Source organism: Fundulus heteroclitus, chromosome 22 (assembly GCF_011125445.2).
Source record: "Fundulus heteroclitus isolate FHET01 chromosome 22, MU-UCD_Fhet_4.1, whole genome shotgun sequence".
NCBI lineage: Eukaryota > Metazoa > Chordata > Actinopteri > Cyprinodontiformes > Fundulidae > Fundulus > Fundulus heteroclitus.
Genome location: NC_046382.1, coordinates 12,243,654 through 12,256,803, shown reverse-complemented (window position 1 = coordinate 12,256,803; position 13,150 = coordinate 12,243,654). Strand labels below are relative to the sequence as shown.

The following is a 13,150-nucleotide window of genomic DNA, read 5'->3' as shown; positions in this document are numbered from 1 at the left end:
TTTCCCATTTTGGCCTGATGTTCATCATTAAAAGTGTTTTTGGACAGCTTTATGGGTGTTATTTTTATTCAATTATGTCAAAAAAACCATAAAAGACATTTATGGGCAATGAAAACAGACATAATTATATTTTGTTTATCGTCTTGACTGATCACAAAGTGGTGTTAAATTACACTTATTATTGTCCTCGCTTTCCAATCAATCTGTTGATTGCCTTTAGCACCAAAAAAAAAGCTAATAGAAATTGTGACTGTCAGATTGGAGTGATTTAATCAAGGTCTAATTTGCTCAAATTTGCACAATAACTTAGAGCTGGTGCTGATGTCGTTTTTTTACAAAACTTTAATTTGTTGCTGATCACAGGAAAGCACAGACCAGATGCACCACTCAACCTCCTTTTTTTACAGTCTGATCAGCGTCCACGCCCACATTGACCTGAGAGGTGGTAATGCAACACGCTGCGTGATAATAACACTGTGTTCGTTACCTCTCATTATTTCTCCTCAGCCACACTTACTTGGGGTTTAAGCTTTTTTTTTTTCCAGGAGGCGGGTTTTGTTGGAACGCTGGAGTTGAAAATGGAGGGACATGACAGTGCAGCAGATGGACTCCAGTGGCATTTGTGTGGCTTGTGTTTCCAAACTCACATGCACGCTGGCACACATGCACGCTAGCAAAAGTGCACGGTAGCAAAAGTGCACAGTAGCACACATGCATGCTAACAAAAGTGCACGCTAGCACACATGCACGCTAGCAAAAGTGCATGGTAGCAAAAGTGCACACTAGCACACATGCATGCTAACAAAAGTGCACGCTAGCACACATGCACGCTAGCAAAAGTGCATGGTAGCAAAAGTGCACACTAGCACACATGCATGCTAACAAAAGTGCACGCTAGCACACATGCACGCGTTTGCCCTTGGGATTGGCTCACATGAAACCACCACATCAGGAGCAAGCCTCTTGTTTTTCTCTCCTCCACCACAGCCCAAGATCTTATCCCTCCATCCTCTTTTAAATCATCCCTAATCTCACATACAAACACTCTCACACACGCTCACACACACGCACTGCAATTATGGCCTTTTATTTTACACTGCTTTGTGTAATTACACAGTCAATTTGCTATGCAAAGATTGACGACTGTGTTTCCCTGTTTTCTTTTTTTTGTTGTTGTTGTTTTTTTTGTCCTTATAAATTGTGCAAAGTCGACAATGACAGCGCAAAGCAAACAGCCCAAACTTTATTCACTGCTAAATTATTATTCATTGGATTTACAATGGGGCGTCTGCAGCGCGCACAGCGAGTGCCGGTCCGTGTCTTAATAGTATTGTGTTATACAACGCTCCATTGTTAGCAGACCGCCAAAGCCTCCCATCTACTGCTCTGTCTCATTTATCCAGACACAATGGAGCCTGCACAATTATGGTGTGGAGTACTATTCACCTCAGTCTGTGTGTGTTTCGCCGGCTGTGCACAAGCCCGCGCGCGCGCACGGTGGAGGAGACACCGATGCAAACCACGTGCATTGAGACAAGAGGTGTAGACTGATTGTTCCAGACATGAATATGCAGAATACATGCAGTTAAATAATAGCTCGCTTTACTGCTGAAAATGGACGCGCGTGTGCGAGGGTGGGGTGAAAACAATAGCAACGGGCTGCGTGCAGGAGGAGCAGCCACTGCAACACACAGAGGCTTGTACCTTTTGTTGAAGTGGTACTTGTGCCTTGGGAGTGCTTTCAGGGATGGGGACATGAAAGTGTTTAACCCCGAGTAACCCCAGTGTTTATATCCTGATGCCGGGATGGTGAGGCGGCAGCAGCAGGGGAGAGCGCGTTAGCGGCAGTGTGCAGAGGGTTATCGCACGACGATTGACTGGGTGCAGAACGTAACAGAAAAACAACGGACCTGGGACCAAATCACGTGCCCTTGTGTGCACGCTTACATTTCTTTTCTTTCTTTTTTTTTTTACTTACACAGTTTCAGCCTTTTGGATTTTTGGGTGAGATTAGGTTAAAGCGAGACGAAGCTGGCAGCACAAGTGCTTGCAGGAAGCAGGGCCTATTGCTGCGCAGCCATGGTGATAAGAAAGCGCACCCTTTTTCTATTGTAGGGCTTTATACAATCCAGCATGCCAAAAAAAAGATAGCTTTTCTTTACCAGACACTAAAATCATTTAAATCTAACCTCAAGCGTAGATAAATCTGCACGTGATTGCAGAGGTTATTAATAAGGTCTGGAATCAGATGAAGACAGCTGGAGTAATATACAGAAAGCAACTACTGGGAGTTCTGGTGCTATAGCCGGTTCTGCAAACTGTTAAATGATGGGGTGCACTTACTTATCGCATCTTTACTCCATAATTAATGGCAGCGTCGAATCCTATGGGAGGTTTTGTTCACTTGAGAAGGAATTTAAATAATTTCTGTCATGTTCTCGTATGTAAAGACTTGGAATAGGAATTAAAAGAGGGTGAACTTTCCTTTTGTGTATATATCAGAGTCCTTTACCTTCACCCACACGTTCCACAGCGTGCATTAGCTTGAGGTTTTGTCACTTAATTGCTGTTGGATTGTTCCAGTCGCTCCCAGTGCGATGCTGGCATCTTTTCTCAGACCCCGCTGCTGTTTTCCGTGGACGTTTAAAGGAAAAGCACCGAACTTCTAAGAAAGGCGACGATGTCGAGATTATTGCTGCTTTTCAGGGGACCATCACATCAGGAGAAATTCTCACCCTGGTAGTTCTGTTAGCTGTAATTGTAATTTTTTTTTTCCGTCTATCCTGGGGCCACGGTTGTACGGCTCTGGGTATCAGACAGAAGCACAACATAGAGTCCAGAACGCGAACACAGTGTTGTTGCTCGGTGGGATATGATCTGTCGTCAGCAAGGTCAGTCCTTGCTTGAATCAGGTCAGTTTTGATTAAAAAAGCCCGGGTAGGACCCTGGGGAGGTCTCCATCCCAGTCCTCTCAGTGCTCTTTAGCTTCAACACTATGTGGAGTTGTCAAAAAAGCCTTCAGCTTCTCACTTGATTTCTTCCCCATGTTTTTTATTTATTTATTTTTTTTAGTTTAGGCAATAAACTGTGAATTTGTGTGAAGATATTGGTTGGCTGAATCTGGTCAGTCACATACGGCCTTTATCCAGCCTTAAACAGCTGCTGTGTGGTGAGTTTTCCTGAACTCTGATTTTATTTTTCCACCTGCTCAATTTTATTTGGGTTGTTTGTATTAGCTGTCGGCTACCATGGAGATTTTTATTTATTTATTTATTATTTATTTGCACATCCCTGTGGTTGCTTGTCAGTCCTATAGATGATGATGGATGCACATGACAGTTTTTTTCCACGGATTTCTTGTTGCTCACCTTATTATTCCAAAGAAATATACAGAAAAAAGGGGGAAAAAATGCATTTACCATCCATTCATTGGATTGGGTTTGGAAGATTTTCCTGAAACGCGTGTAAATGGAGGCGCCGAGGCGTTGCATGAAGCCGTCTCATGGGTTGCACAGGTGGAGTTGGAGGTTTGACAGTACAGTGCCTGCTGACGGAGCCGCATTTATATTCACCAGTCATGTTATGCTGCGCAGATTAGCTCCTTTGTATTTTTATATCAGCTTCTGAACTGGAAACTTGTCACCGTGGTAATAAATGCAAGCAGGCAGGGAGGAGACAGAAATGAAGACTGGCTGCTGCTGCTGCTGCTGCTGTGCATGTAAATCTGGCGGATAACGGCGAGCTCACGTGGTTCACTGAGGCCTTAAGCTTCAGGCTACACGACAATCAAGTGGAGATCAAACAGCAAAGCCTGTCAGGATGTGCCTGGAAATATTATTAAGATGACGACCGCTTCGTGTTTTCTTTCATCTTAAACATTTATGCAATTTATAAAAATTAAGCGGTGCTCATACCCTTAAATGTTTTTACAGTTTGGGCGCTTACAGCCGTGAAGTGTGGTGCGTGTATCTTTTATGGTATGTCTGTATCAGTTTTGCACAGCTGGAGACTGAAATATCTGCCCGGACTTGTCTGCGAGCTAGCTAACATGTCTGTTTTAAAGCCTAGCCCCAGTTTTGGAATTGGATTTAGGTCTGAACTTTGACTAGGCCATTCTAAGCCCTTCTGTTGCAGCTCTGGTTGTATGTTTACGGCCATTGTCCCACTGTCTTACCACTGATGAGCTTCTCTCTCTGCTTCAAGGCGACGTGTTGTATTAGTTTTCTGCCACATCATGCGACCCAAAATGTTCTGTTTTGTTCCTGTCTGACCCGAGAACCTTTTTCAAAACCGTTGTACCCCTTACTTAGGTCAGCTTCTTCTCTCTTTTTAATAAAGGCCATATTTTTTGGAGCACCCAACGACTAGTTTTCACCCAATTTCTGCACCTGAGCTGCGAATCCCTGCAGCTCCTCTAGAGGCTTTAGGCCTCGGAGAAAATTCCTTCCAGAAAATCTATTTTTATGAATTTAAATGACAGACAAAGTGGGCTCTGCTATTTAAGTTGATGATATCTGACAAAAGTTGGTTACATATGAGGTAACTTAGGGATATTAGAGTGATTTCTTTTTGGGAAAATAATTCAAAGCCATGTACTATTTTCCATCCTGCTTTCTAATTATGTAATTAATTACTTTGTTGTGTTGGTCTAACACATAAATGCCCAGTAAAATACATTAAAGTACATGGTTGAAGTGTGACAAAGTGCGGAAAAAGGCTCAAGGGGGCTAACACGTAGCTGCAGACTTATTTAATGCATACAGAGGGAGGACACCTGGCCCCACGTGTCAGATGGTGTTGGTCCAGACTAATATGATAAGGAACTTGCTCCAGTGTCTTGTTTGCTCACATCTTTCCGATTAGCAGCGATTTGTGTCACAGCAGCCGCTTGCAGGTGTTTCTCTCGTAATTACTCTGGTATCTATTTGCTCCTCCTGCGCTGCGTCATAAATCTCTGCAACAAACCTGCAGCATCACACCCAGAGCGGTAATAACCCTGACACCGGCATGACCTGATAACTCTGTGGGTGTTTTACACAAGTCTCCATGTTTTGGGTTTGTGTGCGCAGAAGCTGGAGTCTAGAAAGGGGGGATTTAGGTCTGCGGATTCATAAATTCTAACTTGTTGAGATGTTTTGCCAATAAAATGACCCCAAGCTAAGTCTAATCAGTCAGAAAAGGTAGAACTCGTTAATCCATAACTATGTTTGAATATTTAATGGCCTTTTATCTCTTTGCAGGGAGTAACTTTACTCGTAGGGTTGTTGTTGTTTTCCTTTTCCAGCAGTCTTGCAGCATCCAGGCAGCTGAAGGGGTGAATTTCCTCACTGATGAACAAGCCGCCCACTAATAACCTGCATAAATAAATATTCACTAATTGCGCTGATCCTGTATGCAAGGCTGGTCCCAGGACTTTGAGCAGAGAGACTCCTGCAAATGCTCAGAACCAGAAGGTTTCAACATCCCTCGGAAGAAAATAGCGCCTCTGCTTGCAAATGCGGCGATGTTGAGGAGGACCGGATGAATTATTTACCCGCTTGGTTTCAAGTTTTTATGGACTTAAAGTTTAACCAGAACTATTTGGTATTTGCTGTTTTTTTTTTCTGCAATTCTGCTGAGCTGAAAACAGAGAAACACGCAGATAGCACAGCAGTAATGTGCCAGGACTCGGCATATAACAAAATAAAGACCTTTTCTATGTCTTGAGTTAACTTTATAGTGATCATCATAGCGGTATAAACACCCCTCCACAACTTTAAGGTGCCAATTCAATGACCGGAACCTGGTTGTTGTAGAAGCCGAGATCTATAGCCTGCAGCTTCAGCCTCGTCTTCTATAAACAATCACTCCATGTACCATTTATCAGAGCTGTATATTAAAAGCCTGAGCTTCCACATCAGCCCTCTGTCAGTTCAGTCCCTTTCCTTTTTAATTCATCAAGTAAACAAAAAAAAAAAATAGCATGCCCTATGGTGCATTGTGCACATCCTCCACCTGAAAAATGGATTTAATCACTTTCTTCCTTGTAGACCACTGCTGATTGTTCTCACGCACCCCAAAAGCTAATTTATTTTCTTCTCTTTGTCTTTTGTGTTTTCACCACAGTGGATTGTCTCCCTCCATCTCACCCTTCTCCTCTATCAAACCAACATTTTGTTTATCCTTTTTATTTTTTATTCCATCAGTAAACCTTCTGTTGTCTTCGTCTTTACCACTCCCCTGTCATCTAGATATCAAACTTTGTATAGTTTTTTTTTTATACAAGCTGGCTTACTGTTTAATACAGAAAAACCCTAAATCCAGTTGGGAGGTGTGGAAATCGGTGCAACCCAAGCTTAATGGATAGTGACACATTTAAAACTATCAATTGTTAAAAAAAATTAAATAAAGACATTGACACCAAGATGATTGAACTGTTTTTAAATAATGTTTTGAAGCTGAGACATTTTACCTTGTGCGTCTCCTAAACATTCGGGTCTGAGACTCTTACACGTTGTTTGGCAAAGCTCCCTTTGTCTTCAGAACTGCTTCATTTTTTGGAGCAAGGTTTGGATCCACAGTGAGATCAGAGCATCACACAGTCGCTGCACATGTTTCATCTTCACGTTCATCTTTAATACATTAAAGGATCTGGTGACTTTAAAGGACACGGAGAACAAGAATAGTTAAGACTGTCCAGATTGGGGGGGTCCAGACACCTCCATCCCCCCTTAATCTACGTCTATGTTAAGGGGCCATGGCGGTGCCAGCAGCAGCCTGGGCTGTCCATAGGAGGCAGGATGGGAGCCAGATTCTGACCCGGTCATCTGAATGTTGCACCTGAAGCAGAGAGTCGTCAGACCAGGCAGCACTTTTTCCAATATTGTCCAATAAGTTTGGTGAGCTTCTACAGAAAGTAACCTTAGGTCCCTGTTCTTAGCTGACAAGAGTGTCAGTCGGGGTCTGTCATTGAAGCCGATCTGCTTCGACATTGAATGTTGTCCATTCAGAGGTCCTGCAGACCATAGCTGAAGCTACGGATTATTTGAGCAACTGTTCCCGTCATCTTAAAACAGACTGCTATTGTCCGCTGACCTCTGACATCAACAAGGCGTTTATTGTCCACACAGTTACAGCTGACTAGAGCTTTCCTTAGTTTCATTGATGATTCTCTGTGAATCAGGAGGGAGGATGGTAATGTGTGAAAGTCCCAGTGAATCTGCAGTTTCTGAAATATTCAGACCAGCCTATGCTGCTCCAACAACTATGTCACTTTCACAACCACTCAGCGCCCCTTTTTTACCATTACGGTGCTGATCTTGAGCTCCAAGTCATCGTCACTACGTCGATATGTATAAGGGCTGCTGCCATGTGATCGGCTGTTCTGTCTGTTTTAACCAGCAGTTGAACAGACGTAGACCCGCTTCATAAAGTGGCCATATTCTGGGTATGTCAGGTGAAATGTATGCCTAGTTTCTTTTTTCCTCTCTTTCTCATTCGTGCTTCTAACACTATGTGACTGATAACATTTAGGGCAATGCCATTTGTGTCCAGTGTGAGCATCTGCTGCCTCGGTCAGAGTCTCAAGGCAGCAGATGCATGTTCATATATATATATATATATATATATATATATATATATATATATATGCTGTATATATACATACATATATAGACAGACAGACAGACAGACAGACAGACAGACAGACAGATAGATAGATAGATAGATAGATAGATAGATAGATAGATAGATAGATAGATAGATAGATAGATAGATAGATAGATAGATAGATAGATAGATAGATAGATAGATAGATAGATAGATAGATAGATAGACTTAGACAACCTTTATTGTCATTGTGGATGCACAGAGTGCGTACAGAACGAAATTTCGTTTGCATACAGCTTGAGAATTTCAGTGCATTTCAGAATAAAGTAACTTTGCAGGATAAAGTTACAGGATAAAGATATATATATATATATATATATATATATATATATATATATATATATATATATATATATATATATATATATATATATATATATATATATATTGACCAATAATTGATGCAAACAGTCCTTTGGGATATGAAAATTGCAGGCAAGGATATTGCAATGATGATATATTTGCATTGTGTTACGCAGTCCTTGTGCATATACTAATTGAAACCTCCTATATCCCTCATGTTAGCACACAGAGTCAGCTGTAATGGGCAGCATTGGTAGAATAAGCTGCTAAAATCACTAATTAGGTTGTATGATTTGAAGGTGGAATGCAGATTTGTTAGCTTGATTATTATTAGATTTTATCAGCGGTGTGGTGGAACGCTCAGCCTCCCAAAGGAAATGTTGCTAATTAAATGAGTTAGTTGGAGAACCGGGTGACTATATAGGAACAGGACATCTTAACCAGAACAGGAAAAGTATGTTAGGATGGTGCTAGGAAGCAAAACTCACAGACCTACACGTTTATCTCAAGACAAATAGATTAAAATAGCAACTGAAACATCTTTGAAACTGTGACATGTGTACCTGTATTACAATAAGATGTCCATTTAGACACAAAATCCCCCAGTTTTCAGGTTCTTCATGTCATCTCTGCAGTGTACAGAAGAGTCTTTGTTCTGCACTGGTTCAACTGGGCACAGCCTGAAAGAGAATTAACACACGTGAAATTACAATTGAGGCCTTGAGGTCGGCCGACACATCCGATGTGTGAAGGACGAGGGGGGAAAGTCAGCACACGCTGATACTTCCAAGTTACGTTAGGCAGCAGAGGCGACCCGATTCGGGCTTTCCTCTTCGGTTTGTTGCCTTTAATTGTGAGCCTGATCTAAAAAAATAAATAAAATCTAATTCATTTCTCTGCCTCCGAATATATTCCTGATGGTAATTTCTCCCCAGTCATTTCTACTTCTGCTGCGACACTGGCAGAGTCCCCGTTTGAGCTCCCCCCCTTTGACTTTCTCCTGCTTCGCTCTCATCTGAACCACAATTATCACAGGAGGGCGGCAGGCGCCACGCTGCAAATGAATTTCACATCCGATCCATCACAGTCCGCGGGAAAATTAATGAACATCGTTTTCTGCTGTGATTATAACAGACCTGTGACACGCTTTTAATCCATGATGGCTGACCTCCTTGTCCCCGTCTCAGGCTTCGCGGTGAACCTCCAGGTGATCCTCGCCAACCCGCGGGCGCTGTTCAAGAGGCGGGGCTCCCAGCCAGGGATGCAGGAGTCCGACTTCCTGAAGCAGATCACCAAGGTGTCCGAGCTGGAGCCCAAGGCCAACAACTGCACACGGGTCAGTAACCTTAAACGCACCTTTAAATTTGATCTATGAATGCAGGTCAGAGATCCTCATGCTGACTGCCGTTTCACAATGGAGTCAGAAGCCCTTTTTTTGTCTAATGTTGGAAAATGTTTCAAACCCTTGACCTCACCGAGTTTGGCGAACTCTCTTCCCGGATCACATTAGGCGGATAGAGAGCGCATAGTTTCATTCATTTTACTAATTTGTGGGTCATTTTAAGCTAGATGACGTAGGATTTACAGAATACTTGTAACGTAACGCGTGCGTTTGCAGAACTTTGTGTGTCAGGGTTAGTAGGAGCGGAACCATTTGCGGGATTTTCTGTTGTGCTCACGCTGCTAAATAATGGAACGGTGTTTTAGGACGGATCGTTTCACTTCTTCCTCCAAGCCGACATAACGGTAGGATGGAATCAATGTTTTTGTTTTTTTTCTTACAAACTTTTTAACCTAATAAAGATCTTTGCTACATCTACATCTGGTCCCTCAGTACAGTCATCTTTCACTGCAAAAACGGAACTAAAAATAAGTAAAATGTTCTTAAAGTTAGTGTATTTATCCTTGATTTGGGCAGGTAAATAAGATTATCCGCCAATGGAATGAGTTTTTTGACCCCTAAAATAAGATAATTAGACATCCTGCACTTGAAATAAGATGGAGATGAATTGTTCCTATTTTAAAGGTATACTATGCAACCGGGGTTGATTTTCCAGCAAGGCTCCCCCCAGAGGGTGAAAGTAAAAGTGCACTGTCATAAAGATGCTCAGCTGTTCTGGTTTCTCCATCAAGCAAGGCGCGGTTGTTTTGAGCTTAGCAGACAGGCGAACGCAACGAAAAGTGGAAAAAACGGCAGTACAAACAATGACTAACACAGTGAAGGTATGAACATCAAGCTTCCCGCAGCGCTATCTTGGCGAGGCGGCTCCTGCAATTGCAAGTACAGTATTTCCCCCACAGACCACCAGGGCGGCCGAGAAAACCTTTGTTCGACCTGAAATGACTCATTTAATCATCCAAAACGGTATGGAACATATTAATTAACTGAAAAATGTTGCATAGTATGCCTTTAAGTGCAAAAAAAACTCATTCCATTGGCAAACCATCTTATTTACCTGCTCAAATCAACGACAAATACGCTTATTTTAAGAACATTTTACTTATTTCCAGTTCCGTTTTTTTGCAGCGTTGAAAACAATGTGAGAAAGCGAAGGCCTAAACAACACTCGCGTCACACTGGCAGAGCTCCAGGCTTAACAATCCCAGTCGCGTGTTTCTGTGCGCTGCTGGCACTAATAAAGGTGCAGTCACAATAATGGCAGCAGTAACCAACCACTGGGCATCTCTCCCCACTATCGACAGCATGAGTCACGCTCTGGGCTACTGGAAGAGTCTAAACATAGACCCGCGCCGGCTGCGATGGACAGAAATGGCGCTGTGGCTCCATCAATTCTTGTTGTGCGCTCGGACAGCTCGGATCGATGCAGTTCATCTGAAGTCACCACAGGCCCTGTTGGCACTTGGCTTTATAAGGCCACTCATCCTCTTGACAGCCATCACAGGGCAGACTTAGAGGACTGTTTGTGAGAAATGGATCCCATTATGGTTTTTCCTTTCAAGCAGCAAATGAGCCATATGTGATTGCTGCCTGCTGCTGCTGCTGCTCCAAACTCCTGCCGAAGCTGGGGGGGTTTCAAGAAAACGTCAGGTTTTTCTGCACACTTGCTTGTTTATTCAAAGTCTTGCTTTGAATAAACATCCAAACTAGTAGCGGACATTTTTACACAACCTTAGCCCCAGAGATTGATCACACCTCTCTAAATGTGGGTTTGGGTTGTTCGGATTTACAGACAAACATCTCTCATCGTGAGTCGGCGTGTATGTTTGTTTGTTTTTTTTCCCCTCACCATCAAGTCAAAGCTGGCTCTACAGCTGCTTTTTGTTAATTATCAGATTTACTTGAGGTTTTGTTCACCCTCTAACACATTACATATGTTTCCCAGCTACCCAAAAGGCTATCATTACAGTAAATAGTTGTATTCTTTCAGAGGTAAGACGCATCAATAGCCAGCAGGCTGTATTTTGTCTGTTTAGGAGGCATTGTGAAAATCATTAATTCAGACTTCGGCGTCTGGCAGCCACTGTTACGGATTTAAAAGAAACAATCTCCCACGGCTGCTATTTTCCTGTCAGTTCGGTGCAGTTTATTTATAAATGGCCGATTCACAACACGTCATCTCAAGGCACAACGTCAATTCAATCCCATCATACAGACAGATTGGTCAAAACCTTTTTCTGTCTACGGAAACCCAGCAGATTGAATCTAGTCATTGGCTTTCAGCGTTGACTCCTCCTGAAAGAGCGCGTAGCCACAACGGTCGTCTGCATCGATGTTAATGAAATTCAATTCAATTCAATTCAATTTTATTTATATAGCGCCAAATCATGAAACATGTCATCTCAAGGCACTTTACAAAGTCAAGTTCAATCATATTATACAGATTGGGTCAGATTATACAGATTGGTCAAAAAGAGCAGCAATCCCTCGTACTGAGCATGCATGTAGTGACCGTGGAGAACTTTGAGAAGACAGAACAGATCCTTTAGGATCAGTGGCTCTTCTCATGGGAGAAATGTGAAAACCTCATAGCAGTAGTAGCTCCTTTAGTGGCTTCATCTACAGGTGAAACCCAGCTAAGCAGATAAGCTCTCGGCAAACTTTTAAGTCTAGAACAGAGGTCTTTAACATGGGGGTGCAACCCCTAGGGGGTCATTCCCCGCCCTCGCAACCCCCAGGCTTATAAACCCCCTACATTATTTGTGGATACATGGAAAATAAGAAAAGCGGTGACAGCAAAAGAACAAAATACTCTTAATATTTTTAGGACAAAGGAACTATATCTGATCCTGAACACATTCGAACCAGAAATGAGAAGAACAGTTTAGCTAGACAGACTACGAACCTAAACCTGACCATTCTTCAATTTGTTTGGACTTTTGGAGGATTTGTGTGCCTGCTAAACAAAAAAGATCTTACCATTATGCAGCGGTTACATTTCCATTGTGGGGTCAGCTGGTCTGCAGGTTTTGACTGATAAATTTACATCTTTTTTTTCTAATCCTATAGCTGGTGATGATGTACAGTGCCATTAAAAGGTGTTTTGCCCCTTACATATTCCTTCTGTTTTTGGGTACCTTCAATGTTTTTAAATAATCCAATTAATATTGACATCAAACAGAGAAAGCCTGGGCAAATAGAAAACCCAGTTTTAAAACAGGGATGTGATTTACGATGAGAAAAACTAACCAAACCATCCAGACCCTATGTGATAAAGTGATTGCCCCCCTTTGAATCATGAATTAAACGGTTACCCACATGTTTTAGTTCAGTGTCACCTGTCACACTCAGTCCTGATGTCTGTGGAATCGAGAAATCCTTAAGTAGTACCTGTCTGACAAGATGAAGTAGGAGAAAAGCTCTAAAGAGGCTAAAGAACGGCTCTGAAAAGGTTTAAAATGACGTTTTTAACTACAGTGAACATTATCCACACATGGAGAAAACACGTAACAGCGGTGAACTTTTCCGGGATATTTAAGAACGCATCAATGACTCATTAAGCAGGTTACAGAAGAAACCCCGACATCTGAAGCACTGCAGTCCTACCTGCCACAGATAAAGTCAGTCTTCATCCTCCAACAAGAAGAAAGAAATTGTCTCCATAGGAAGGTCAGAACCACTGCTGACCCAATAAAACACAGGTCTGTCACACTGTGGGCAGAAAACATCTTAACTACGCCCCAGAGTTGACTTAGAGGAATGTGTTACATCTGGTGTAAAACTATTGTTTTTTAGAAAGCC

General features: G+C 42.3%; 1 protein-coding gene across 1 annotated transcript in view; it reads left to right on the top strand.

Annotated features, from left to right (window-relative positions):
• The window catches only part of b3gat2 (beta-1,3-glucuronyltransferase 2 (glucuronosyltransferase S)), a 38,104-nt gene extending 28,764 nt beyond the window's left edge, over window positions 1–9,340 (top strand). Inside the window, exon 3 of the mRNA XM_036126553.1 lies at window positions 9,138–9,340. Coding sequence (XP_035982446.1) covers window positions 9,138–9,325 — 188 coding nt within the window. The 3' untranslated portion in view covers window positions 9,326–9,340. The remainder of the gene's footprint in view (window positions 1–9,137) is intronic.
• Window positions 9,341–13,150: the final 3,810 nt, after the last annotated feature.